Raw genomic sequence first — 25,687 nt, forward strand, 5'->3', positions numbered from 1 at the left:
GGTCCTGGGCGGGCCGGAGGCGGGTCCTGGGCGGGCCGGAGGCGGGCCGGGGGCGGGCCCGGGGACGGGCTTGGGAGTCCCGGCTCAGGGGTTGGGGCCACGTCCGCGCTCTACAGCGAGCTGGCCGCACTGAGGTTGGGAGCGGGAGAGCCGCGCCCTTCCTTACAGAAGGACCTGTCTAGGCCGCAGACGGCCCCTGGATTCCCGAGCCGCAGTCTCTGAGGCGCGGTTCTGTCACTGTCCTTGCCCGCGCTTACAGCGTTTTCGGGCCGAGGAAACGGACATTTATCACCGTCTGCGGAGGGCCAGCGGCCGGTTTCTTCCAGCTCTCCCGAGTAGGTGCGACACCCCCACCCCCCACTTTGCAGAGCAGGAAGCCGACTGGGCCTCACTTTGTGCACAGACTTGAGGATTCTTTTGCAGCAGTCGTTGCGGTTTCATCTCAAGCAGTTTGCATGGACTAACGCTTCTTCATCCAGGAAACCTGGAACCGTCTCTCTCGAGGAGGCATCTGCCCAGCAGAGGACCCTTTCTGGTTTTTATCCGTCCTATCCTCTACTGGTTTCGGACTGTGGAGGCCTGGTCATTCACTGGTGTCCGGCTGTGGGCTCACCGTCACCTCTACCCCTCACCTCTACCCCTCACCTCTACCCCTCACCTCTACCCCTCACCTGCCACCAGAGGCGGCCTTCTCCCTGGGAAGGCATAGAGTCAGGAACCCTCTGGTCCCCAGGCCCAGGCTGTGCCCTCTCACCCCTGCTCAGAACTGGTCTTCGGAGCTGGCAGGCCTCTGCCCTTCGCCAGACCTGGGCTGTTGCACTTCAAGGTGAGCGCTCAGGAAAGCCCAGCCACGTTGAGGATCACTTCAGAGAAGATTTTTTGGAGCAGATTTAACTGTGGGGAACCTCTGGGTTTCTGTACCATCTTTTGGTGTGTGGGGGCTTGTGCATCAGGACTAAAAAAATCGGCAAGAAGTAATAATACAGCAACTCATATTTGATTGAACTTTGACCCTGAGGCAGGATTTGTTCTCAGTGCTTTATCTATGTTAACTCATAAATCTTTACAGCTGACCCCTTCTGCCCCTGCCCCCACAGGTGAGGAAGCAGTCATAGAGAGGTGAAGGAGCTCACATCTGCTCAGTGAGACCACCCTCTCCTTTCCACCGCCTTCCTTCCTCCCTCCAGAGTGAAGTAGGAGCCCTGGAGCTCAGCCTGGGGTGCCAGCACTTGCAGACCACTCCCACCCTTCTCTTCAGTCCTCACCCACCATCTACTCCAGACCACCAGATAATCTCATCCTGCTCTTTACCCCTGTGTATATAAGTCCCCACTGGGAGCTCGGGTAGTGTAGTGCCTAAGGCATTTGACTGCTAACCAGAAGGCTGGCGGTTCAAACCCACCAGCCACTTCTCAGAAGGAAGACTGGGCAATCTACTTCTGTAGTGATACTGCCTCAGAAACCCAAGGAGGGGTCGCTATGAGTCGGGTCCAACTTGACGACACATAACAACACCAACAACATGTAAGTCCCCACAAGCTCCCCAGGCCGAGATCTGCTGTAACTCAGACAATATTAACCTGGCCTGTTGAAATCAAGGCAGCAAGAATGGGAAATGAACGTTGGTGACCCTTACACTGCAGAATGAAATACCTCCACGACAACAACAACAGTGAAAGAAGCTAAAGCAGCAATAAATTAAAGTCATATAAAAGTAGAAAGCACAACCCGGCCTGTCACAGGTCCTGAGCCGGTTTGACTTGTTGAAGGGGTTGTCTGCACGCATGGTTACAAATAGTAAAGGGCACAGGAAAGGATAAATAAATAAGTACATAAATTTAAAAAGGGGACAGCTGGAGAAGGGGGAGGCCACGAGGCTTCCAACTCATTGTGGATGCTTGTTGCTATGGAAAGTCCTTGAGCAGGCCTGTGCATTGAGTGCTTTTGTCTTTTTGCAGATGTTCATCTTCCCTCAGAAGGAATCCACAGCACCCACCACCTGTCCAGACCCACCCTCCACACAGGACGTGGGCAGTGGCAGTGGCGCAGGAGAGTGCTCCAGAAAACCAGACCAGAAGCTCTACGGTGTGGGTGATCCCATTGCCATGTTCTCCTCTGGGAGCTCATACCTGTCCTCTCGAGGCAGTATTGTTAAGTGGTTCTGGGACTCAGCTGAGGAGGGCTACAGGACCTATCACATGGATGAGTATGATGAGGACAAGAACCCGAGTGTGAGTGAACCCCTTCCCCCGTACCTCAGGAGAGGAGTGCAGGGTGGGGTCCCCTACCTTGGCCAATAGGACAGCACCCAGCTTACTCTTGTCAGGTTGGCATTATCCAAGAGGGCCTCTGATGTAGCTCAAAGAGTTGATTGGCTGGACCAGAAAATGGCCCATTTATAATAAGGGAACCTCATGTCTTTCAGAGTAGAACGTGCTCTGCAGGGTGTTCATGGCTGTGCTTTTCGGAAGTAGCTCCCCAGGACTTCCAAAGCACATCTGAACAGCCAGCCTTTCAGGTCATAGCCCAGCTCTTAGCCACTTGTGCCACCCAGGGACTGCACAGAATAGTCAAGGTTAAATGAATTTAAATATGTAAGGGTATTAACATAGTGCTTGACACATCATGCGGAGCTCTGGTGGCATAATGGTTAGAGCATTTGGCTGCTAGCCAGAAGGTTGGTGGTTCAAATCTACCAGCTGCTCCCTGGGAGAAAGAGGAGACAGTCTGCTTCTGTAAGGATTTACAGCCTTGGAAACTCTGTGGGGGCAGTTCTACTCTGTCCTATAGGGTAATTATGAGTTGGATTTGACTCAATGGCTGTGGGTTTAGTTTTGGTTTTTGGCACATAATATATTCAATAAATGGTAGCTGTTATTATTACTCATATTATCTGTTCCAATCATTATAAGTTATTACTACTAACAGTAATAATGCCTATAGAGGTCAGACAGATGTCACAAATAATTTTTTAACAATTTTACTTGTTGAACAACTACCAGGTGTTGGGCACTGTTATAGGTGCTGGGGTTACAGCAATGAACAGAGACAAAGTTCCTGTCCTCATGAAGTTTATATTCTAGTGAGAGAGACAGACAGGAGACAGATAAAAAAAAAAAGTATGTAATATGTGGTAACAAGTGCCATAGAGAAAAATATAGCAGGATGAAGAAAAGAGTGAATGATGTGATGGGCTGAGGATGTTGCTATTTTATGTGAGGTGATCACAAAGGTCACTTTAACAAGGTGATGTTTGAACAGAGACCTGAAAAAACTGAGCAAGTATATTATCTAACTACTGCTTTGTAACAAATTACCTCAAATTTTAGCAGCTTAAAACAACAAACATTACGTAGTTTCTGGGGTTCCAGAATCCAAGTGGGTACCTCAGCTTAAGATCTTTCATGAAGTTTCAGTGGAGCTAGGGCTGTGGTCTCATCTGAAGGTTTCACTTGGTGGGGTGGGTCCACTTCTAAGCTCACTCACCTAGCTGTTGGCAGGCCTCAGTCCCACACCACATGGACCTCTCCACAGTACTGCCTCATGACATGGCAGCTGGATTCTTCTGGGGTAAGTAATCCAAGAAAGAATGAGTGAGTGTGAGCATCCTAGATAGAAGCTATAGCCTTGTAGTAACCTACTTTCTGAAATGACATTCCATCACTTCCACCATATTTATTTGTTAGAAGTGAGGTGATGAGGCCAGCCCACACTCAGTGGTAGAGGATTATACCAGGGCGTGAATACATACCAGGAAATGGGGATCATTGGGAGTCATCTTAGAGGTCCCCACAGGGTATGAGTTACATCACTGTCCGGGGAAATATTATTCCAGGCAGAGGGGATATAAAGACTCGGGGTGGAACCATGCTGGATGAGTGCAAGAGATGGCGAAGGGGCCAGGGTCCAAAAAACACAAACTCACTGCTGTCGAGTCGTTTCTGACTGATAGTGACCCCTCCTTGGGTTCCCAAGGCAATATGTCTATGGAAGTAGATTGCCCAGTCTTCCTTCCCAGGAGTGGCTGGTGGGTTTGAACCTCCAGCCTTCTGGTTAGCAGTCAGATGCCTTAGGCACTATGCCACCAGAGCTGTGTAGCTGGAGTGAAACTAGTAAGGAGAGACTGGCAGGAGATGAGGCCAGAGAGATGATGAGAGAAGGGCAGTCATAGCTTCTGCAGGGTGTTATAGGCTATGACGAGTTTTCTGATTTTAGGCAAAGGTAGGAAATGTTCAGAGGATGAGCAAGAGGAGCTGATTTAGGTTTTAGAAAGCAACTTGGGTTGCTGGACTGGGCAAGAGAGGAAGTAGGAAAGCTATTGCAATAATGTAGACAAGAAATTATGGTGGCTTGGATCAGGGTCTAAGCAGTGGAGAATGAGAAGTAAATATTCTGAATACATTCTGAAGGTAGAACCAACGGGGTTTGCAGATGGATTGGTTGTGGGTGGAGAAGCTCACCAGTTTGCTTCAAAGGAGCTCTGGTGGCATAGTGCCTAAGGCATTTGACTGCTAACCAGAAGGTTAGCAGTCTAAACCCACCAGCCACTCCACAGAAGAAAGATTGGGCAATCTGCTTCCATAAAGATTTGCCACCTTGGAAACCCAGAGGGGGTCACTATGAGTCACAATTAACTCGATGGCAGTGAGTTTGTTTTGTTTTTTCTTTTTGGTTTAGCTCATTCAAGCTCTAGTTTTCCTTCCTCCTTCCTTCACAACCCCAGTGACTCAGACGTCAGGAGTTAGCTGGCATAAGACCAGCACAGAGTGTCTCTGAGGACTCTGTAAGGACCAGCTTGGGGTGTTTACCTTCCACCCTCCCTCGCCTATGAGCAAATGCCTTATGGGGTAGAGCTCAAGGTGTTGTGTGATGTTACATGGGGCTCCTGGGGAAGCATTTATGCTAACACAGGGCCTCATCTCAGCTGCGTTCACCCTTGTTTCTGTTCCTGCCAGAACACCAATTCACCTTGAACAGTCTGTCACCCTGTAGACATGTATCGTCCTACTGAACCACTTGAGAGACACAGTGTTGTCTTAGGCATGCATCCAGCCTTCAGGGGGCTTACCATCTTGTAAGGGAGATAAAGCATGTACATCAGTGCCTGTGATTCAGGGCAGGAACTGACCAATGTTCTAAGGAGGATGGTGAGGACAAATAAAATGCTTTGGGTTCCAGAAGAAGAAAAGCTTTCTTCTGGGTGAGACTTTGGGGAAGACTTTCTGGAGGAGATGGTATTTGAATGGGGCTTTAGAAATGGAAAAATAGGATTATGGAGCTGAGTGAAGGGCACAACTTGAACTTTGGTGCCTTAGTGGGTTCCTTGGGCTTTTCAATGACACCTCCACCATGCTCACCCTGTTTCTGTGCCTCTTTTCTCCAGGGGATTGTTAACTTGGGCACCAGTGAGAACAAACTCTGCTTTGACCTGCTGTCCAGCCGGGTAAGTCCTAGTGCACCGCTGGTGGCATCACTGACTCCAACGGGCTGTCTTCCCTTAAAGTTCCCCAGAATACTTCCCCACAAGGGCCTGTTGCTTGTCTAAGTGGCCCTGGCCTGAGAATCAAGAGACCAGGTTCCAGATCTGCCTCCAGGGCAACGTTCTCTGTGACCTTGGGCCAGTCACTTCCCTTTACTGATTCTGTTTGGTCATCTCTCCAGGCTCTTCCTTCCCTCCCATCAACCCTCAAGTTGTCTTGACACACTTAATGGTATGCTGGTCAGTGTTTAACACCTGGCTCTTTAGGGGGAACAGCCTGGGTTTGAAACTTTTGCCAATTTCCATAGTGTAAATACTTCCACCATGGCTGATTTCAAGGCACTGATGTAACACTGCTGTGTGTGCACTTGGGAACACAGGCAGAGTAGCCACCATTATGTAGAATTCTCACCATGTAAACCCAATAGACGTAAGTAACCTCAAGGTCAGAGATCACGGTAAAATGTGGTAACATAATTGGGGAGCAATGATTATTGCGTACTTACTACTTTTGCTTTTAATATGGTATACTTAACTGTACATTTGTTGTTGTTGTTGTTGTTATGTGCCATCGAGTCAGACCCGACTCATAGCGACCCCTCCTTGGGTTTCTGAGGCAGTATCACTATGGAAGTAGATTGCCCCATCTTCCTTCTGAAGAGTGGCTGGTGGGTTTGAACCGCTAGCCTTCTGGTTAGCAGTTAAGTGCCTTTAGCACTATGCTACCAGAGCTCCCATTTATGTGGTTTAATTTTTGTAAATGGCTGACTTTAACACAGTTTGCAAAATTCCTGAAAATTTAATTAGCAGCTTTCATGGACTGGTGTAAACCAGCTCTAGCCAGCTATTGGAAAGACCTGATGCTTGTGTCCCTTCAAGGCCTGGTTGTCAGAGTTTGGATTTGTAAAGAGAGCAATGCTTAACCAAAAAGAACGGAAGTCCAAAGGTGAAACTTCAAGCATCAAGGGGAGGCGACTGTAGAGAATGGATTTTTAAGGCTTTTTCAACGTAAAGTGCCTGGGTGGTGCACAGGGTTAAGTGCTCGATGACTAACTGAAAGGTTGAAGGCTCACGTTCACCTTGAGGAGCCTTGGAAGAAAGCCCTGACAATCTACTTCCAAAAATCAGCCATGGAAAACCCTGTGGATCATAGGGCACACAGACGGTCACCAGGAATAGGACTCACTGGAAAGTGGCTGCTTTAAAGAGGGAAGCGGTAGTTCAGTGCTAGAATCCCCTCTTCATGCAGGGGCCCTGGGTCTGATTCCCCACCCAAGGCACTTCATACATAGCCACCACCCATCTGTCCGTGGAGGCTCGTGTGTTGTGTGATGCAGAACTAGTTTTAGCAGAGCTTCCAGAGTGATGGGCTGGGAGAGAGGCCTGGTGCTGCACCTCCGAAAGTCAGCCAGTGAAAACCCCGTGGATCACAACCATCAGATCCTGTTGTTCTCGGGGTTACTAGGAGTTGGGGCTGACTCCAGGCCGCTAACAACATTCTACCTAAAGCTCCTCCTCCCTTGGAGGCAGCACAGTGCTGTCCAATAGAAATACACGTGAGCCACAGAGCTGATTTTAGATTTTCTATTATGAAAGTAAAAAGATGCTGGTAAAATTAATTGTAATAACATTTTATTTATTCCAATATATCCAAAATATTGCTAGGAGTATTTTGGAATCAATAGAAAATCAACAAGGAATCAATAGAAAAAAATATTGAGGTATTTTACATACTCTTTTTGTACCAAAACCGAGAAACCAAACTCACTGCCGTTGAGTCAGATCCAACTCATAGCAACCCCTCATTGAGTTCCTGAGGCAGTAGCAGTAGAGAAGTAGATTGCCCAGTCTTCCTTCTGAGGAGTGGCTGGTGGGTTTGAAGTTTTCAAAATTTAGTATGTCTCAATTTAGACTAGTTACATTTCAAATACTCAATAGCCATATATGGCTGGTGGCTACCGTGTAGGACAGTGCAACTCTGTAGGATGAAGGGACAGAGAGAGAGAGAGAGAGAGAGAGAGAGAGAGGGAGAGAGAGAACTGGAACCAGTTATAAGTGGCTGATGATCTTTTTTTAAATTTTTGGTCCTGCTGCCCAAGGCGCTTTCTTGACATCATCCCTGTGGTACCCCTGATGCCGCATCTGGTCAAGGAGGGATTGGTCCAGAAACTCACACATTTTCCAAAGCATGAGGTTGAGCTGGGCCTGCAGGAAGACAGTGCCCAGTATCCCTACAGGAGTTGCAGCCATATGACCTTGACTGACTCATCTTGCTTTTCTCAGCCTCACTTTCCCCATCTGCACATAGACATGAGACTGCTGGACCTGTGCCACCTCCCTCATGCTTTCTCTGATGAGCAGAACAAGCTCCTGGCCAGCTGTGACACTCTCAGCCTTGGTGTGAAGTGCTATGTGGAGGCAGGTGGCAGGGCCGGCCTTCATGCCCTCCTTTCTTCTCTCTGTCCCCAGCTGAGTCAGAGTGACATGCTGCGGGTGGAGCCGTCTCTGCTGCAGTACCCTGACTGGAGGGGGCACTTCTTGTAAGTAGTTAATACAGGCCAGTGATGCTCAAATGGGGGTGATTTTGCACCCAAGGGGACATTTGGCAATGTCTGGAGACATTTTTGATTGTCACAACTGGGAAGGGGGTGTTACTGACATTTAGTGGGAAGTGGCAAGAGATACTGCTAAACCTCCTGTGACACACAGCCCTTCACTACAAAGAATTATCCGGACCAAAACGTCAGAGTGCCAGGGGAGAAAGCCTGCCGTGGGCTGCAGGCTGGTCCTGGACACCTGGGGCTTGTGGGTTCTCCTGGAGCAATGACAGAGAATTGGTGCCTCTTGCCAGTTCCGCCCAGGTCAGGTGTCCCTAGCTTGGTGTGAGGCATGGGGAAAGCCTTTAGGCAAAGAATCTTCATCCTGACTGTCTGTCAGGACAGACTGTCTGTCTGTCCTGTTTTCTCAGTAGCTTCAGGAATATTATGGGACCCACTATCTGCTTTAGGCCTTTTCCTAATGATAAGGTGGAAGATGGTGAATAATGCTGATAGTATTTATTGAGCACTGTTCTAAGAGCTTAGTGATGGAGCAGAACTCGATCTCAAGACTAGACTCCAAAGCACGTGTTCTTACTGTGATTAGGAGAGTAGGCCCTGGAGTCAGATCACTGGCTTTGAATGTGGACTCTGTCACTTAGCAGCAAGTGATTTCATTCCTTTGAACCTCAGTTTCTTCATCTGAAAAATGGGACTAATAACAGTAGTAATTGCATCATAGGGTTATCATGAAGATTAAATAAGTAACATTTTCTAAACAACACTTGCTTAAGGTAAATGCTTAGTAAATGTTGCTGTTGTTATGTGCCGTCAAGTCGGACCTGACTCATAGCCACCCCTCTTTGGGCTTCCGAGGCAGTATCACTACGGAAGTAGATTGCCCCACCTTCCTTCTGAGGAGTGGCTGGTGGATTTGAACCACCAGCCTTCTGGTTAGCAGTCAAGTGCCTTAGGCACTATGCTACCAGAGCTCCCAGTAAATATTAGCAATAATAACTACAATGGTATTTGTCATCAAATAACATTTTATTGTTGTTTTATTTTACTATAATTAGTTAGGCTTACTTCTAGAGAATCACTTTTGATATTCTTAGGGTCTCCTCATTTGGTGGGGTTGGGTGTCGTAGACCTACTGAGGGTGAAAGCATCAATGCATGTGGGTGAAAGAGGGGGGAGGAAAGGGATGCTGAGGGGTGGAGACAACCACTACGACACTCCCAGCATGGGACAGGGGAAGGTCATGGCAGCTCCCTGAAGAACTACCAGAGGAGCTATGGCATAGACTGAGGGTTGAGGGCCTCCTGGCAAGCGCTGACTTTCTGCTTATCTCTAGCCTCCGGGAGGAAGTGGCCAGGTTCCTGTCTTTCTACTGCAAGAGCCCAGCACCTCTCAAACCAGAGAATGTGAGTACCACCTCTCTTCTGCTCTTCCCTGCTCTGATGCCCACTTCTCTCTGACTTTCGGCTGGCCTAGGGTGAGGTGGGTTGGGTTCTACCTTTTACTTAGTTTTGATTTGTTTCCAGGTAGAATTGCAAATACCTCTTTTCTCCCCTCCTAATCCAAGGCATTTAGAATCTGGATAAGTTTCTGCCCGACGTCATTCTTCGGTCCCTCTTTGCCCGCAAAGCCCCAGGCGTGACTGGCAGAGTGACCAGCTCCCCTGTCAATGCCCAGTTGTTCTACAGTGAGGCCCATACTCAGGAGCTTGCCTGGTAGTCAGGAGGGGCCTTTGGGCACCTGAGGGACACTGAGGAGAGACTACCTGACTCTCCCTCTGTGCCATCCTGGGACAAAGGCTGCGGGTCCTAGTTCCCTCTTGGGACAGGTTTATCTTTGTCCATTGATGTGTCGCCCTCAGGTGGTTATTCTGAATGGTGGTGCCTCTGTCTTCTCTGCCCTGGCCACGGTGCTGTGTGAGGTGGGGGGTAAGTAGACTCTGGGGCTGTACTATGCCTCAAGCATCCCGATTGCCTGGCCCTGGGGGCTGGAGAATGCTTTGGTCTGTAATACAATACTAGATTAATTGGGGCTCAAATCAGTGACTCAACAGGACACTGGGGTTGGCAGTTCCAGGACGATTAATACGATGTCAGGGTTCTAGGCTGCCATTCTGTGATTATCTTGGCTTACCTTCATGGTCACAGGGTGGCTGTCATAGCCTCATATGACAGCATAGGGTCCAAGCAGGAAGAAAGCATTGAGGTTGGGCCCTACCTGTCTCTTTCTTTTTTATCGGGGGTGGGTTAGAGACTCTCTCAGAAGAGTCCCAGCAGAGCTTCTATTATGTTATTGGTCAGAACTTACTCATAGCCTGTTCCCAAACCAGTCCCTCGTCCCCAAAGCAGTCCCTCACAAGGGGAACTAGGAGAACCCTGGTTGGCTTAAACCAAAGTTGGTTCATCCCCTGGGGCTGGGGGAGTTCCCCTTTCCTTGGACATATTTCTTGGACATCCTATCTGAAAAATACAGTGTTCTCTTAGCAAGGAATAATGTTGGATTGGCTGTTGAGTAGGAAGCTAGCAACATCTGCCTCAAGAGCCCTGGTTGTCTTAAGCACCAGTATTGGTCAGTCAAGGGTTATTGGTTGAAAGGAACAGAGGCCCACTTACGCTAGCCTGACTAATAATGAAGATATTAGTAACAGTGGGTGATCACATACTATGTTCCAGATGCTGGTCTAGGGCTTTACATATAGTATGTCATCTAATCCTCACAACACTTCTATGAGGTAGGCTCTTTATCCCCATTTTACAGATCAGGTGATTAAGTCATAAGGAGGATAAGTAACTTGTCAAAATCATGCCAAGAACAGGTAGTAAGCAGAATATGAATCCTAAAAGGAAAATTCATTATAGGACATAATAGAGAATTCATACCCATTCAAGAACAATTAAGAACAGGATTAAGGTTATACTTTCCAACTTTCAGGGAGTGTACAGTCTTACTACTGCCCCTTTTTTACCTCTCTCTGGACCTTCTTTAGGTCTCATACGGCCCAGAGTAGCTGCCCCAGCAGCAGTCCCACTGACCTCTCCATTTAAGTGCACAGTCATCTCACAAGGGTCTCTGTGTTTCTTAGCTCAAAGTCTTGGGAGAAAAGATAGGATAAGTTTCTGGCGAGCCAGTGGATTGGCTCTGAATCATGTGTCCACCTCTGGTCCAATTCCTGTGACCAGAGGAAGGAACATATAGGACAAAGTCTGCTCCTTCCAAGCTATGGATTGTGCTAAAGGGGAGCTTGGAGAGGGAGGGCAGCTTGACTTACTGACTCGATGGCAGTGAGTTTGGTTTTTTGGGTTTTTATTCATTTTATTCATCTAATCCTTATTAGAGAAGGGATTGATTTCAGTGGATCCAAGCATTAGGAAGAGTTTGCGGAGTTGGAGGAGACCTGCAGTTGAGGGAGGGAGCATGTTCCCAATATTCTCCAAGGATATTGAAGACTAGGAGATGCAGTAGGGCCAGTGGATGGGGTCCTGGGGTGTACTGGTCAGAGGGTGACAAGCCCTGGCCCACTCCTGCCTCCAGAGGCTTTCCTGATCCCTACCCCTTACTATGGAGCCATCACACAGCACGTCTATCTCTATGGCAGCGTCCGATTGGTCTATGTCTATCTGGACAGTGAGGTAAGAGTCCCTGGCATTACAAATAGGACCTGACCTTTGAGTAGGCCAAATGTCCTACACTTGAATTTGAGGTTGGACATGGGAGAAGTCTATGTAAGGGCTCTGGGGTTGCACAAGTAAGGGGAGTGGAGCCTTCTGTTGCCTGCTAGTTGAGTTCCCAGAAGATTCCCAAGTGCTAGGCTTCGAGATTCCTGGAGTCAATGTAGAAACTAAGACCAGCTCCAGGAGCTTACTCAAATAGTGGGGAGAGGAAGGAGGTGTGTACCTCAGATGGAAGTCCTGGGACCCCAGTCAAAGGACCCTTGGGACCTCGGCAGAAGCCTGAGAGTGATGAGGGTATCCCTGATGTGATGGGGCTGGAGTGGGTGGCCGTGAGAGGATGTGACTCCACCTGTGTTATTCTGGAGACTGTTCTAAGGAAGCTGGGATGGCAAAGCTGAAGAGCAGCCTGAGAGTTCAAGTTCAGTGGGTCAATGAATGGGGCTGGTGGCTTTGGGTTCTTTTTACAGGTCACTGGGCTGGACACCCGCCCCTTCCAGCTCACAGTGGAGAAGCTGGAGGTGGCCCTGCAAGGAGCTCATTCTGAGGTCTGGGGGTCAAACCAAGCCCAAGGCTGGGGGGTGGGTGTGTCTGAGCAGGGCATGGACCCTTCTTCCTGTGACTGTCTCCTCACGGGAGTAGGGCTGGTAGGCCATGGTGGGGGCAGGGAAGTGAGGTGTTCTGGAGGTCAGGCCGGACCCTGCCCATGGAGGAGCTTCCCATGAGAGAAAGGCCTCAAACTCAATGCACAGAGGATCAACCAAGGAGGCTTGATTAAAAACATACCACCTCCTCACTCTCCTTACCCACCCCCCACCTCACTGTCACACTCTGCCAAGTTCTGACTAAGAATGTAGTGTGGCGCTCTGGGGTCTGTGTTTCAATAGGTCTCCTAGGTGATTTGAGGAGGGGAGGTGGTCTATGGACCTCACTTTGAAGGGCCCTGGGGCCTTCTGAAGAGCCCCTGGGTGGTGCAAACATTTTATGCACTTGGCTGCTAACCAAAAGTCTGGCAGTTCGAGTCCACACAGAATTCCTTCAGAAGAGAGGCCTAGAGATCTACTTCTGAAAAACCAGCCATGGACAATCCTACTGAGTACAGTTCTACTCTAACACACAACTTGGAGTCAACTCAGTGGCAAGTGCTTTGGTATTTGGTTTGTGGGGTCTCCTAAAGAGAGACCAAACCAATACTCCAGTGGTTCCTTTCATGTCCACTTTCCAAAAACCCACCTGCTGAGTTTCTTCCATGGCTGTTGAAGCTGTACGTACTCACTGGAAGATAGGTGGAAAGTATAGGCCTCTTCCTGTGACCTCACCAACCAGAGGTAACCTCTAGTGGCATTTGAGCCTGCTTCCCTCTGGGCTTAGTTCTATGCATTTGTTTTCTTTTCATAGTTGACATGAGGCTGTAAGTGTCATTCTGGGCCTACTGGTTTGCCTCAGGTTGGGTCATGAACATATATTCTCCTTTCCCTGGGAGCTCACTCAGCCATCTGCCTCATCCAGTGGGACTCTGTGGCCCTGGCTTTTGGGAGAAGCTGAGGGCCTCCTGCCCCACTGATGGTTTCAGGGTGTGAAAGTCAAAGGCCTGGTCCTTATCAACCCCCAGAACCCTCTGGGTGACATCTACTCCCCAGGAGAGCTACAGGAGTACCTGGGATTTGCCAAGAGGTGAGACATCCACCCCACATCTGCACATAAGTATGGGCAGCTTAGGGTTCTTGATGGTGGGGAGGTGGGGCTTTCTGGGATGCTCATTAGAGAGGCTAGACAGTGATTCTCTCTTTTTGTAATGCCAGCTCTCATTTACTGCACACAATGCAGGGCCTAGGCACCACACTAAGTGCATTACATGCCGTATCTCATTTAATCCTCACAACAATCCTATATTGTTATTGTTAGGTGGTGGTGGTAGGTGCCATCAAGTCAGCTCTGACTCATAGTGACCCTGTGTACAACAGAACAAAACACTGTATGGTCCTGTGCCAGCCTCACAATCCTTGCTATACCTGAGCCCATCGTTTCAGCCACAATGCCAATACATCTCATTGAGGACCTTCCTCTTTTTCGTTGACCCTCCACTTTACAAGCATGATATCCTTTGCCAGGGAATGGTCCCTTTTGACAACATGACCAAAGTAGGTGAGACAAAGTCTGGCCATTCTTGCGTCCAAGGAGCATTCTGGCTGCATTTCTTCCAGGACAGGTTTGTTTGTTCTGGCAATCCATGGTGCTTTCAGTATTCTTCACCAGTGCCACAACTCAAAAGCATCAACTCTTTCTTGTCATTGTCCAGCTTCCAAATGCATATGAGGCTATTGAAAATACTGATACCTTATTATCCCCACTTTATAGACGAGAACACTGAGGCTTAGTGTGGTCAAAAGCCTACACCTGCACCTGACCACTCAGCCAGTGAGGAGTGGATCCAGTCTTGAATCTGTGGTCTGGAGCCCATGTACTTAACTGTGCCCCTCGTGGAGTTACCTGAGGGCTCTGCTTCTCCCCTCCAGCTCTTTAAAAGGTCCACTGTCATCTACTTAGGAGCACTGGTGACTCAGTGGTTAAAGCATTCAGCTGCTAGGCAAAAAGTCAGTTGTTCAAACCCACCAGCCACTCCACAAGAGAAATATGAGGCAATCTGCTTCTGTAAAGATTTACAGCCTTGGAAACCATATGGGGCAATTCTGCTCTGCCCTATGGGGTTGCTGTGAGCCAAGCTCTCTCCACCCCACCACCTGCTCTCAGGCACAAGCTGCACGTGATCGTGGATGAGGTCTACATGCTGTCTGTGTTTGAGGAGTCTGCCGCCTACCACAGTGTCCTGAGCCTAGACAGGTGAGGTTGCCCCAGCTGAGCCGCCTTCACCAGCCCCACTCTCCCACAGTGCCCTTTCCCTCTGTGGCCTGCCCCAGGACCATTCTTCTAACCAACTGATGCTGCTCATCCTCAGATGCCCTGCTAAGAAAATGGGAAGGTTGGACTAAATCAGTGGTTTTCAAATTTGTCTTTGTTACCTAGTGCTGTGTAACAGAAATAACCACAAGTGGGTGGCTTTAAAGAACAGAAATTTATTTGCTAATAGCTCTGGAGGCTAAAAGTCCAAATCAGGGTCATGGCCATGGCCATTGCTTCTTTGAATCTCTCTCCTAGTTCTAGTGTCTGTGGTGATCTTTGCAATTTCTTTTCTTACAGACAGTCCTAACATGGCATTTGTCTTCACTCGTGTGTGTCTCTCTATCTGTTCTGGTATTTTTTTAACTCAGAATTGATTAGGTTTAGGATCCACCCCCCACACTGGTGTGACCTCAACTGATTGATCCCATTAGATTGCATTTATGGAAGGTGATCACATCGTATCACATTACATCACATCACTTCACATCACAACCATTACAATATAAAAAGGTAATCTGCTCTAGACTAGACTAATATTTGGACAAACTACTGGGAACAATAGCCTAGCCAAGTTGACGCATAAAATAAACCATCACAAAATTGTTCTGTGGAATATCTGAGAGCTCCAAGGAAGGGCCTTAGGATTCCTTAGGAGGAAGCTAGATGATTAGGAAGCTGGCCTCCTCTGCTGTTCCCTTCACCCCTAGAGAAGCTCCACTTTCTTTCCCTCATTTATTCATTATGTGCCAAACACTTCTAGCTACTTAAACATTAAATTTAGTTTAGACAAAAGAATTTGTGGCCAAAACACATTTATAAACACCCAGACAAAATCATCTCTGAAATCCCTTATAAATCTGACGTGCAGGGATTTTAACAGTCCCTGATGTTCGTTCAGCACTTTCAACCCTGCAAAGCATTTTCCGTTGGGGCTTCAAACTGGTCTTTGTTGGTTGAGACATGGCTGACAGAGGAAAACTGGCACAGACCCAAATTTGTGAAATGTGGGTATGTTGGAATAGTAACCAGAATGGGAAAAATCATGAGCTGAAGTCCTGCTGGAAACTTCATCTCCCTCTTAGAAAGCAAGGGTAGTGTCCATGTTGCATAGCCACCAAATCTCTTGACCAGTAGAGTCAGAAACGAGTGTCTGCTCAAAGATGGAAGCTGATTGTGCAACTTTCAGTGTGTGTCACTCTCCACAGTTCTGACAATAATCTAATCTCACACATCAGCCTTCTGAAAGGGCTCACTATGCCTCTTCTGAGTCTCCCATTCCAGGGCTTTGGCTTGCAATTTTTCCCATTTTAGTTATTGTTCTGTTGTTGTTGTTATGTGCTGTCGAGTCGGATCCAACTCATAGCAACCCCTCCTTGGGTTTCCGAGGCAGTATCACTATGGAAATAGATTGCCCCATCTTCCTTCCGAGGAGTGGCTGGTGGGTTTGAACCGCCAGCCTTCTGGTTAGCAGTCAGGCGCCTTAGCCACTATGCTACCAGAGGTTATTGTTCTAGGCACTCCCATTTTGCAAATTCCAGTCTGTCCTGGTTTCACTTTGTTAGCCATGATGGAACTGGGAAGAACTGGTTTGAAGGCCTGATTCTCATTTAATTTTCACAAAGCTCTGCAGACTAGAAGGAGCGTGTAACATTATTTCCATTTGTTTATGTATTAAGGTAGTGAGAGGAAATATGACTTACCTGTGATTCTCGTTTACTCATTTAGAAGTGTTTATGAGCATCTATTCTGTACCAGGTATTGTGTTAGGTGCTGGGGCTATAAAAGTGAACAAGAAAGTCATAGTCCCATCCTATGTGGAACTTTTATTTCTAGCCAGAATAAAACCTTTAGTAGTTAAATACACAGTCCTTTGCTTATGGCTTTGAGAAATACCTAAAAGAAGTCTGAGGAGCTATGAGGAGTCTGCTTGGGGTACCCAGTTGGCCTGGGCTGCTGGAGATGGTCAGGGAAGGTTTCTTTGAGGTGGTATAGCTTGATCTCTATCAGGACATTTTTGTAAAGGACCAGGCGGTAAATATTTTAGGCTGTGCAGGACATTGTGGCACAAAAGGAGCCATAGACAATATATAAATGAATGAGAGTGGTTGTGTTCCAATAAAATTTTATTTACAAATACAAGCAGTGGGCTGATAGTTGGCTGACTCAAATTCTAAAGGATATGTAGGAATTGGTGATTGAGATCATTTATTATCTATTGCTTTGTTTAACTAACAAATATGAGCTCCCTCTGTTCCCACACTATGCTATCTGCAGGCTGCCTGACCCCCAGAGGACCCATGTGATGTGGGCAACCAGCAAGGTGAGTTCCTGGCTAGCCACAGGGAGTGTCAGGGAAACAGGAGGGCACAGAGGTAGATGGAATGGGCTTCCTCCAGGGAAGACTGGCCAGTCCCTAGGGTACCTTCTTCCTGCAGGACTTTGGGATGTCTGGGCTCCGCTTTGGCACGCTGTACACGGAAAACAAGGATGTGGCCACTGCTGTGGCTTCCCTCTGCCGCTACCATGGCCTCAGTGGCTTGGTCCAGTACCAGATGGCACAGCTGCTTCGGGACCATGGTGACTACTTGGGCATGGTGACCTGAAATGGTAAAGGGGAGGGTTTGTAGCCAGTGTGGCCAGGACGAGGGATTGGCCAAAATCAGGGCTGCTTGTTCCATGAGAAGAATTCAGGATGGTGTTTAAGAAAGCAGGCCCTGGGCCCACACTGGGTTCATATCCGACTTGGTCACTGCCTGGCTGTATGGCATATTACTTTACCTCCCTCAGCCTCTATTTCCTCATTTATAGAACAGGGATCATAGTGACGTCTGTTTTGTAGGGTTATTGTCAGTTGTAATACAATTAGGATAGACCTGGCATGCAATAGGCGCTTGATCAATGGGAACTCTATTATAGTTGTAAAGTGTGGGAAGGCAGGGAGCAGAAGCTACTAAGAAAAGACCTGTTATAATGGAAGTGTCTATCTCTCTACCTATCTATTCTGTTCCGATGTTCAGGTAATGAAGTTAGGTAGCAAAGAGTACCTGTAATTGTTACTGCCTATTGATTTCATCTAGGTACTCGATACATCATCTCACTTTATATTCCCAAATCCTAGAGACAAGTACGCCTATATTTTCCCTACTCTTTTACAGTTGAAGATAATGAGGATCAGATACCAACACACACACACATACACACACACTGTGTTGTTACTTGCATTTGACTTGGCTCCCACTCATGGCGACCTTCTATCTGAAGAATGGAATGTTGCCCAGTCCTGTGCCATCTTCACGATCAATGGTATGTTTGAGCTCATTGTTGTGGCTACTGGTTAGTTCATCTGATTGAGGGTTTCTTTTGTTTTTGCTGACCCTCTACCAACCAGGATGTGCTTTCCTTGTTTTGGTCTTTCCCGATGACATGTCCCAAGTAAGTGAGGACGTGGAACTCTCCTACATTGCTGGTAGGAATATGAAATGGCACAGCCACTTTGGAAAACAAATTGGCAGCTTTTTATAAAGTCAAACATACCCTTACCAAATGACCAAGTAATTCCATTCCTAGAGCAATAATAGGAGCTCTGGTAGCATAGTGCCTAAGGCACTTGACTGCTAACCAGAAGCCTGGTGGTTCAAACCCACCAGCCACTCCTCAGAAGGAAGGTTGGGCAATCTACTTCCGTAGTGATACTGCCTTGGAAACCCAAGGAGGGGTCACTATGAGTCAGGTCTGACTCGACAGCACATAACAACAACAACAACAGTGCAATAATGGTCACACAAGAACTTGTGCATGGATGTTATAGCCACTCTGTTCATCATCACCTAAAACTGGAAACAGCCCACCTGTCCTTCACCAGGTGGCTAGAGACGAGGATTTGGGAGATAAAGGAACTGCTCAGTGTCCTGATTGTGGTGGTGATTACACAAATCTGTACACGTGTTAAAGTTTATAGAACTGTATACCAAGAAAGAGGGCAGTGGTGTTTCAGTGGTAGAAATCTTGCTTTCTGTGTGGAAGACCTGGACTTGATTTCTGGCCAGGGCACCTCAAGTGTGGCCCCATCTGCAAGTGGAGGCTTGTGGGTTGCTGTGATGCTGAAATGTTTTAGCAGAGCTTCCCAACTAAGAAGAACTGGGAAGAAAGCCTTGGTGATCAACTTCCAAAAAAAAACGACCAGGGAAAACCCCAGGGACTACAGCCGTCCAAGTCCGTTGTGTGTGAGATTGCTGTTAGTCAGGGGCTGACTAGACAGCAATGAAAAACAACAACACATCAAAGTAAATAAATAAATGCATGGGCGATGAAAGAAATGGGCACGGGGGAGGTGAAGTTGCCCATGGCCACACACCTTGTCAATGACTGTAGTGGTGTCAGAACCTCAGTCTGACTTTAAAGCATGTGTGGTTTACTTTGTAAGGATAAGCCTTTGGTTAGGCTCTGCATCCTAAGGGACTTTGGGCTCCTGAATGGAATATGGGACCAAGAGCTGTCAAAGCCAAGTCTCTGAATTTAGAGTGCTTGGCACCAAATACTGAGTGTCCCCCTCCATCAACTAGCTCTACCAAAACTAACAAACAAAAAAACCCAGACCTTTTGCTGTCTAGTTGATTCTGACTCTTTAAGACAGAGTAGAACCACCCCATAGGGTTCCTTTTTTTAAGAAAACATTTTATTGTCAGATGAGTGTGAAAGTTTACAGAGCAAATTGCTTTTCCATTCAGCATTTCATACATGTTTTGATTTGTGACGTTGATTGCAACCCTCACAATGTAACAGCACTATTTCCACTTCCTCTGTGTATTTCCTGTTCCCATTTGTCCTTCTTTCTGTCCCTTTCTGCCTCTGAGCTTTGTCCTTCGGCATATGCTGCCCACAACTTTTCACCTCCTGTGGTTGGTTGTTCTGAGGAGTACTTACCGCCCTGGCGTTATTGTCGCATTACAGTCCTGTTTGTCATTTGGCTGGAAGTTGAGTCGTGGGGTTAAGTTTGGTTCCAGGCTTGAAGGGTGTCTGAGAGCCATGGTTTTGGGGGTTCTACCAGACTGGTGGGCCTTTTTTTTGGGGAGGGGTTTGTCCCACATTTTTCTCTCACTCTATCCACCTCCTATTTTGATCCCTTTCAGCAGTGGTAGCCAGCCACCATCTAGTTCTGGTCTCAGGCTAGTGGAGGTTGTGGTTGGCGTGGTCCATTAGTCCTTTGGACTATTTGTTTCCATGTATCTTTGATTTTCTTCACTCTGCTTTGCTCTTCATGAGGAGAGACCAATAGTTACACCTTAGATGGCCACTGACAAACTTTTAAGACCCCAGTCACTCCCAAAGTAGGATGTAGAACAATCAAGGCTGTAATCTTTATGGAAGGGCACTGTGGTGGCGTAATGGGTAAGGCATTTGGCTGCTAACCAGAAGGTTGGTAGTTCAAACCCACCAGCCACTCCATGGGAGAAAGATGAGGCAATCTACTTCTGTAAAGATTTACAGCCTTGGAGACCCAGTTGGGGGGCACTATGAGTCAGAATGGACTCAATGGCAGTGGATAATCTATACAGAAGCAGACTGCCACATCTTCCATGGGATGACTGGTGGGTTTGAACTGCCAACCTTTCTATTAGCAGCTGAGTGTTTAACAACTGTGCCACTAGGGCTCCTTGAACCAACTCTAGAAGAGACTAACTCAGTCTTGGAAGCTTGTGGCCTTTTTCTTTTCAAATTTTAGACTAGCCTGGTGGAGGAGAGAGGGGAGATTTATCTTTTGATTTTCCTTTTACCCAAACAGACTGGATCAACCAAGTGTACCTGCCAGAAAACCACGCCCGGCTCAAGGCTGCCCACGCGTACGTCTCTGAAGAGCTCAGGGCTCTGGGAATTCCCTTCGTGAGTCGAGGGGCAGGCTTCTTCATCTGGGCTGACCTGAGGAAGGTAGTGCGGCTCGGGGTGGAGCTGGGAGGCAATTCTAAGCCTTCATCCAACGGGGGAGGCAGAGGTGGGTCCGAGCCGGCCACAGTCTCAGCTGCATCCCGCGGGCCTTCCATCCTCCCAGTACCTGTCCAAGGGCACCTTTGAGGAAGAGATGCTGCTCTGGCGCCGGTTTTTGGACAACAAGGTGCTGCTGTCATCTGGCAAGGCCTTCGAGTGTAAAGAGCCGGGGTGGTTTCGCTTTGTCTTTTCGGACAAGGCCCACCGGCTTCGCCTGGGTGAGCAGTCCGCCTTCCCAGCCCGGCTCCTCACTATGCCCTTCCTTGTGTCCTCTCTGTTCTGGCTCCATTCCTGGCCCCAGCAGGCCCACCTGTCCAGCCATCAGTGCTGACCAGGCCCTCTTGTCCCCTTCCCAGGTATGCAGAGGGTCCGGCAGGTGCTTGAGGGCAAATCCCAAGGGGCAGAAGACCCCTCTTCCTCTCATAACCAGGAGCCCAGCAGCCAGCATGGGTGAGCTGGTTGTTGACTTAAAGCCGGAGGGCCTGGCGGCCTCTACTGGCCTAGATGTTCCAGGGCTGCAGAGACCGCCTGGGTGAGCCATTTGCCAGGACGATTCCTGACTCTGCCTGACCCCTGAAAAAGTAGAGGTGTTTCTTGCTTCTCCCTGTGGCTTTGCAAGACTCCTTAAGTTGTGCTCGACTGGAGACACCTCCCCCCACCCCCATTAAACAAAACTGGGAGAAACTAGAAGCCTCTGTGGTGAGTAATTTGCAGAATGGAGGAGTCGTGACTGCTCCTAACCACAGCCCTCAGCCCCCTGAGGATGGAAAAGAAAATAAACAACCTGTACCTGCTTTGTGATGGCGCTTTCATGCCTCGTTCTTTGTTGCCAGGGAAACCAGCCAAAGGAACAGCACAAAAAAGAGAGAACAGGCCTGAAAGATTAAATGGAGCGACCCTTCCCAAGTCTCCCCTGGAGAATGGATTTAATTCTGTGTGTTCAGACCATCCTTCCCGAACCTAGAGCACACAGGAACTGGGGGAAGACCTTGGTCTAGGATGAGGTGAACAGGACCCCGGGTGGGAGGCAAGGGCCCCTCCATCTCTGGGGATGCATCTCTTCCTGGAAAGGAGCCATCTCCACTGGTGTCCCCAAAGCAGAGTGACCTCATGGTGACTATGTGTGGGGGTCTGTGGCTGGAACCCTGATCTGAGGCTACCATGTGGCCAAGCTGGCCAGGGCTGGTCTTCCCACCCTAGGTACACAAAGGAAGGGCCACCCAGCTGTCCCTAAGGCTACTTTGGTTCAGAGCTCAGATGGAAGCTCTCTTGATATACCTCAGAGCTGTGTGTTGAGGACCCTTCTCAGGGGCCAACATTCCTTGCTAGAAAAGCACTCTCTTTCCTTGTTCCATTTTTAAAGATAATGTCAGCAAAATCAGGGCTTGCACGCTGTAAACCTTCCCATTTGGTTTGGGGTAGATTTGTTTTTTCCCTTCTTCCTGCTTTCATCCATGCATTCGTTCTCCCTTATTTATTCTTTTATTGCACACCTTCTACACATCAGACAGTTATGCTGGGTAATTCACATGCCTTATTTCTAACTCCACAACAACCCTGGAGGCTGCCATTGTTGTCCCTGTTTTACGGATGAGGAAACCAAGCCTCAGGGTGAACAGCAGTCTCAGGTCGTAGAGATAAAAAGGAGCATAACTAGGATTCATAGTGTGCTTGGTTTGGTTCAAAATCCTGTATTCTTTCTACTTTGGCATACCAAGTCTAAATAGGACTCTTTGGCTCTATCAAAAAAAAAAAAAAAAAAACAAAACTCACTGTCATTGAGTCGGACCCAACTCATAGAGACCCCTCCTTTGGTTTCCGAGGCAGTATCGCTACGGAAGTAGATTGCCCAGCCTTCCTTCTGAGGAGTGGCTGGTGGGTTTGAACCACCAGCCTTCTGGTTAGTAGTTAGATGCCTCAGGCGCTATGCCACCAGAGCTCCCTTTGGCTTGATAGTCCTGAGCAAACAGCCTTTATGTTGTCATCACCATCATTATTATTTTTTAACATCATTGGCTAAGTAGCAATCCTTTCTGCTCTTTCTGTGATGCTAGGAAAGGACAGAATCAAGATTTGTTGTACTGAAATGCCTTTTTTGGCGGGCGGGGGGGGGATCAACATAAGCTTCCATGGGGCAGGTACTAGATGGTACAGACAGTTAAGTGTTAGACTACTAACCAAAAGGTTGGCAGTTCAAACCCACCAAGAAGCACCTCAGAAGAAAGGCCTGGCAGTTTGTGTCCAGAAGTTCATAGCCTTGAAAACCCTATGGAGCACAGCTCTACTGTGTAACATACGAGGTTGCCATGGATTGGAAATGGCTCCACAGCACCTGGTGGTTTTTTTTCTTTGTTCTGGATGTAAGAAGTGGCTGCATGAAGAGTCTTCTGCATCCTCTACACAAGCTTCTGTTGTGGACACTGTCATTATTGTGGAGGGTCCTTCATGGTTCATCCCATGTGATAAATTCCTTTCAGAATTAGCAGAACAATGACTCCTCATGTTTTTAGAGGGAAACCAAACTGGATTCCCAGCACAGGCTGATTGGTCCTGAAATGTGTGTGTCCGAACGGAGCTAATCTCGATGTGAGTAGCAGAAGGGAGCCCTGCCGCCCCTGCGGGGTTGTGCTCTTCTCAGTGGGTGCGCTCCAGATGGATCCCTTTACACGCCGACGTATCTCTTCCCGCTCTTGTCATTGCTTTGTTTGTTACTGTGGCCAGTTAGCTGTGTGCACGTGTGTAGCCTGACAGTACTTCATCTGTACTATGTATCTTTTAAGGGCTCTGGTGATATAGTGGTTAAGGCATTTGGCTGCTAACCCAAAAGATGGTTGTTCAAACGCATCAGTTGGTCCATGGAAGAAAGATGAGGCAGTCTGCTTCCTTCATTATTTACAGCCCTGAAATCCTATGGTGGTTGCTATGAGTTGGAATCGACTCATTGGCAATGGGTTTTTTTTTTTTTGTATTTATCTCTTACTTTCTCTTGGCCCTTCTTTCTCACCACCCCATGGGACCCTTGGGACACACATGCAAACCAGAAACTACGAGAGAGTTAAGACTTTTGGGGCAGTCCTTGAGCAATGGGGGACAAGAACCAGCAGATGAATAACTTCTTTCTTCCATGCACGGGGACAGTTCTGCAGGACTTTCTATATGGTTCATCAAAGTCTCCTCAATGGGATTGAGCCCTGAGTGCCTACAGCAGTAACTGGCTCTATGATGTGCCCTTGGCTTGGCTTAATTTCTTTTTCCTTAATTTACTCATTCCAGTCTTCTCATTCTTTTCCTAGGATCACTTCCTAAAACATTTGCCTGTACCAAGCTCTTTTCTCAGGGAACCTAAGCTATAAATGATGGGTGAACAAGTCTCTCGTTTGTTCTCTGAGACAGCACTCTTTCCCCCAGTTTCCCTGGACATGTCATCAGGAAGGATCAATCACTGGAGAAGGACATCATGTTTGGTGAAGCAGAGGGCCAATGAGGGCAAGGGGGACCCTCAGTGAGATAGCTGCACAGTAGCTGCAGCAATGAACTTGAACATGTCTGTGGTCATAAGGATGACACAGGCCAGGGCAATGTTTCATCCTGTCCAGGTCTGTGTGTTTATGGCTGACTTTCTAGGTCTGTACCCTGAAGTGACTGTATTCAGTATGTGTGCATTTAAAGTGATTGTGTACCAGGATTCTGTGAATCCTTGCAAGATTTGTCTATTGTTGGCAAAAAATTAAAAGGAAAAATGTGCTTCCTGGCCTAATAATATGGTCCTCTTTTTTTCAATTGATGAGAATTCCTAAGCTAGTATGTTGATTGGGAGTCTTTTGATTGTAAATGACCAAAACCAGTAGAAATCGCTGAAGTAAAAAAAAAAAAAAAGGTAGGGGCAACTGATTAGATTAACATAACTAGAAAGGACAAGGATAGATGTTTCAGGTACGGCTATACCCAGGAGTTCAAGTGATATCAAATTGTGTGTTCTCTCTTCTCTTTTCCTGTATGTGACTGCATTTTCAGACACCCGTCTGTCAGGTTGTTGTACTGTGGTGGCTTGCATGTTGCTGTGATGCTGGAAGCTATGCCACTAGTATTTCAAATACTAACGGGGTCGCCCATGGTAGACAGGTTTCAGCAGAGCTTCCAGACTAAGACACACTAGGAAGAAAGGACCAGTGATCTACTTCCCAAAATTAGCCAATGAAAACCTTACACAGCAGAACGTTGTCCGACTCACTGGCTTTGGATATGTCATCAGGAGGGATCAACTGCTGGAGAAAGACATCATGTTTGGTAAAGTAGAGGGCTGATGAGGGCAAGGGAGACCCTCAGTGAGACGGATTGGCCCAATAGCTGCAACAGTGAACTTGAACATGTCAGTGATCATAAGGATGTGACAGGTCTGGGCAATGCTTTTTCTGTTGTACATGGGTCTTGATGAGTTGGAGTTGAATTGATGGCAGCTATCTCTCTCTATCTCTGTTCTCAGACATATTCCATTCAGGTGGTGGCAAGCCAGCTCCCTGACAGCTCCAGGCTACATGGTCCTTGTAGCAGACACCTGTGGGGTATTAGAAGGACAGGCCCTCTTTCTTCCTGGGCATCCATTTCCCTTTTCCGGCAGAAGGCTAATTTCTTTTACCTCAATCACTTGCCCATCTGGGGAAATGATGTACTTGGAACCCAAGTTCTACTCATCTGTCCACTCTGCTCTCTGAGTATGTTGACTTTTTTTCCTCAGAGTCTCAATTAGCTACTGAAGCTCCAGACATCACCTCACCAATCACTTCAGGAGGCAAGAAGAAAGAATATGTTTTCCAGGTGTCTTCTTTTTATTTTATTTCATTGGTCTTTCATTCAACAAATATTTGTTGAGCTTCTGCTGTGTGTTAGGCTTAATTTGAGGGGCTGGGGCTACAGTGGTGGCAAAATGAACAAAAGGTTCTTCCTGCATAGGGCTTTCAGCTGGGGAGCTACACACAGAGCTTGATCTGGGACTTCTTTATGTACTTTCTTTCTTTCTTTTTTTTTTTTTTTAATTAGGATTTGGGTGAAGATTTACAGAGTAAATTCACTTTTCATACAGCAGTTCACATATACTTTGTCTC

At 47.6% G+C, this 25,687-nt stretch overlaps 1 protein-coding gene across 1 annotated transcript in view; it reads left to right on the forward strand.

Annotated features, from left to right (window-relative positions):
• The first annotated feature begins 1,958 nt into the window (after positions 1-1,958).
• The window catches only part of ACCS (1-aminocyclopropane-1-carboxylate synthase homolog (inactive)), a 38,231-nt gene continuing 14,502 nt past the window's right edge, over positions 1,959-25,687 (forward strand). Inside the window, exons 1-14 of the mRNA XM_007946559.1 lie at positions 1,959-2,231; positions 5,384-5,443; positions 7,949-8,019; positions 9,371-9,440; positions 9,896-9,962; positions 11,566-11,663; positions 12,173-12,250; positions 13,276-13,376; positions 14,454-14,543; positions 16,878-16,923; positions 17,039-17,180; positions 20,386-20,528; positions 20,650-20,803; positions 20,942-21,035. Coding sequence (XP_007944750.1) covers positions 1,959-2,231; positions 5,384-5,443; positions 7,949-8,019; positions 9,371-9,440; positions 9,896-9,962; positions 11,566-11,663; positions 12,173-12,250; positions 13,276-13,376; positions 14,454-14,543; positions 16,878-16,923; positions 17,039-17,180; positions 20,386-20,528; positions 20,650-20,803; positions 20,942-21,035 — 1,487 coding nt within the window. The remainder of the gene's footprint in view (positions 2,232-5,383; positions 5,444-7,948; positions 8,020-9,370; positions 9,441-9,895; positions 9,963-11,565; positions 11,664-12,172; positions 12,251-13,275; positions 13,377-14,453; positions 14,544-16,877; positions 16,924-17,038; positions 17,181-20,385; positions 20,529-20,649; positions 20,804-20,941; positions 21,036-25,687) is intronic.

This window comes from Orycteropus afer, unplaced genomic scaffold, assembly GCF_000298275.1.
Source record: "Orycteropus afer afer isolate SDZICR_OR568_19922 unplaced genomic scaffold, OryAfe1.0 scaffold00165, whole genome shotgun sequence".
NCBI classification, from domain to species: domain Eukaryota; kingdom Metazoa; phylum Chordata; class Mammalia; order Tubulidentata; family Orycteropodidae; genus Orycteropus; species Orycteropus afer.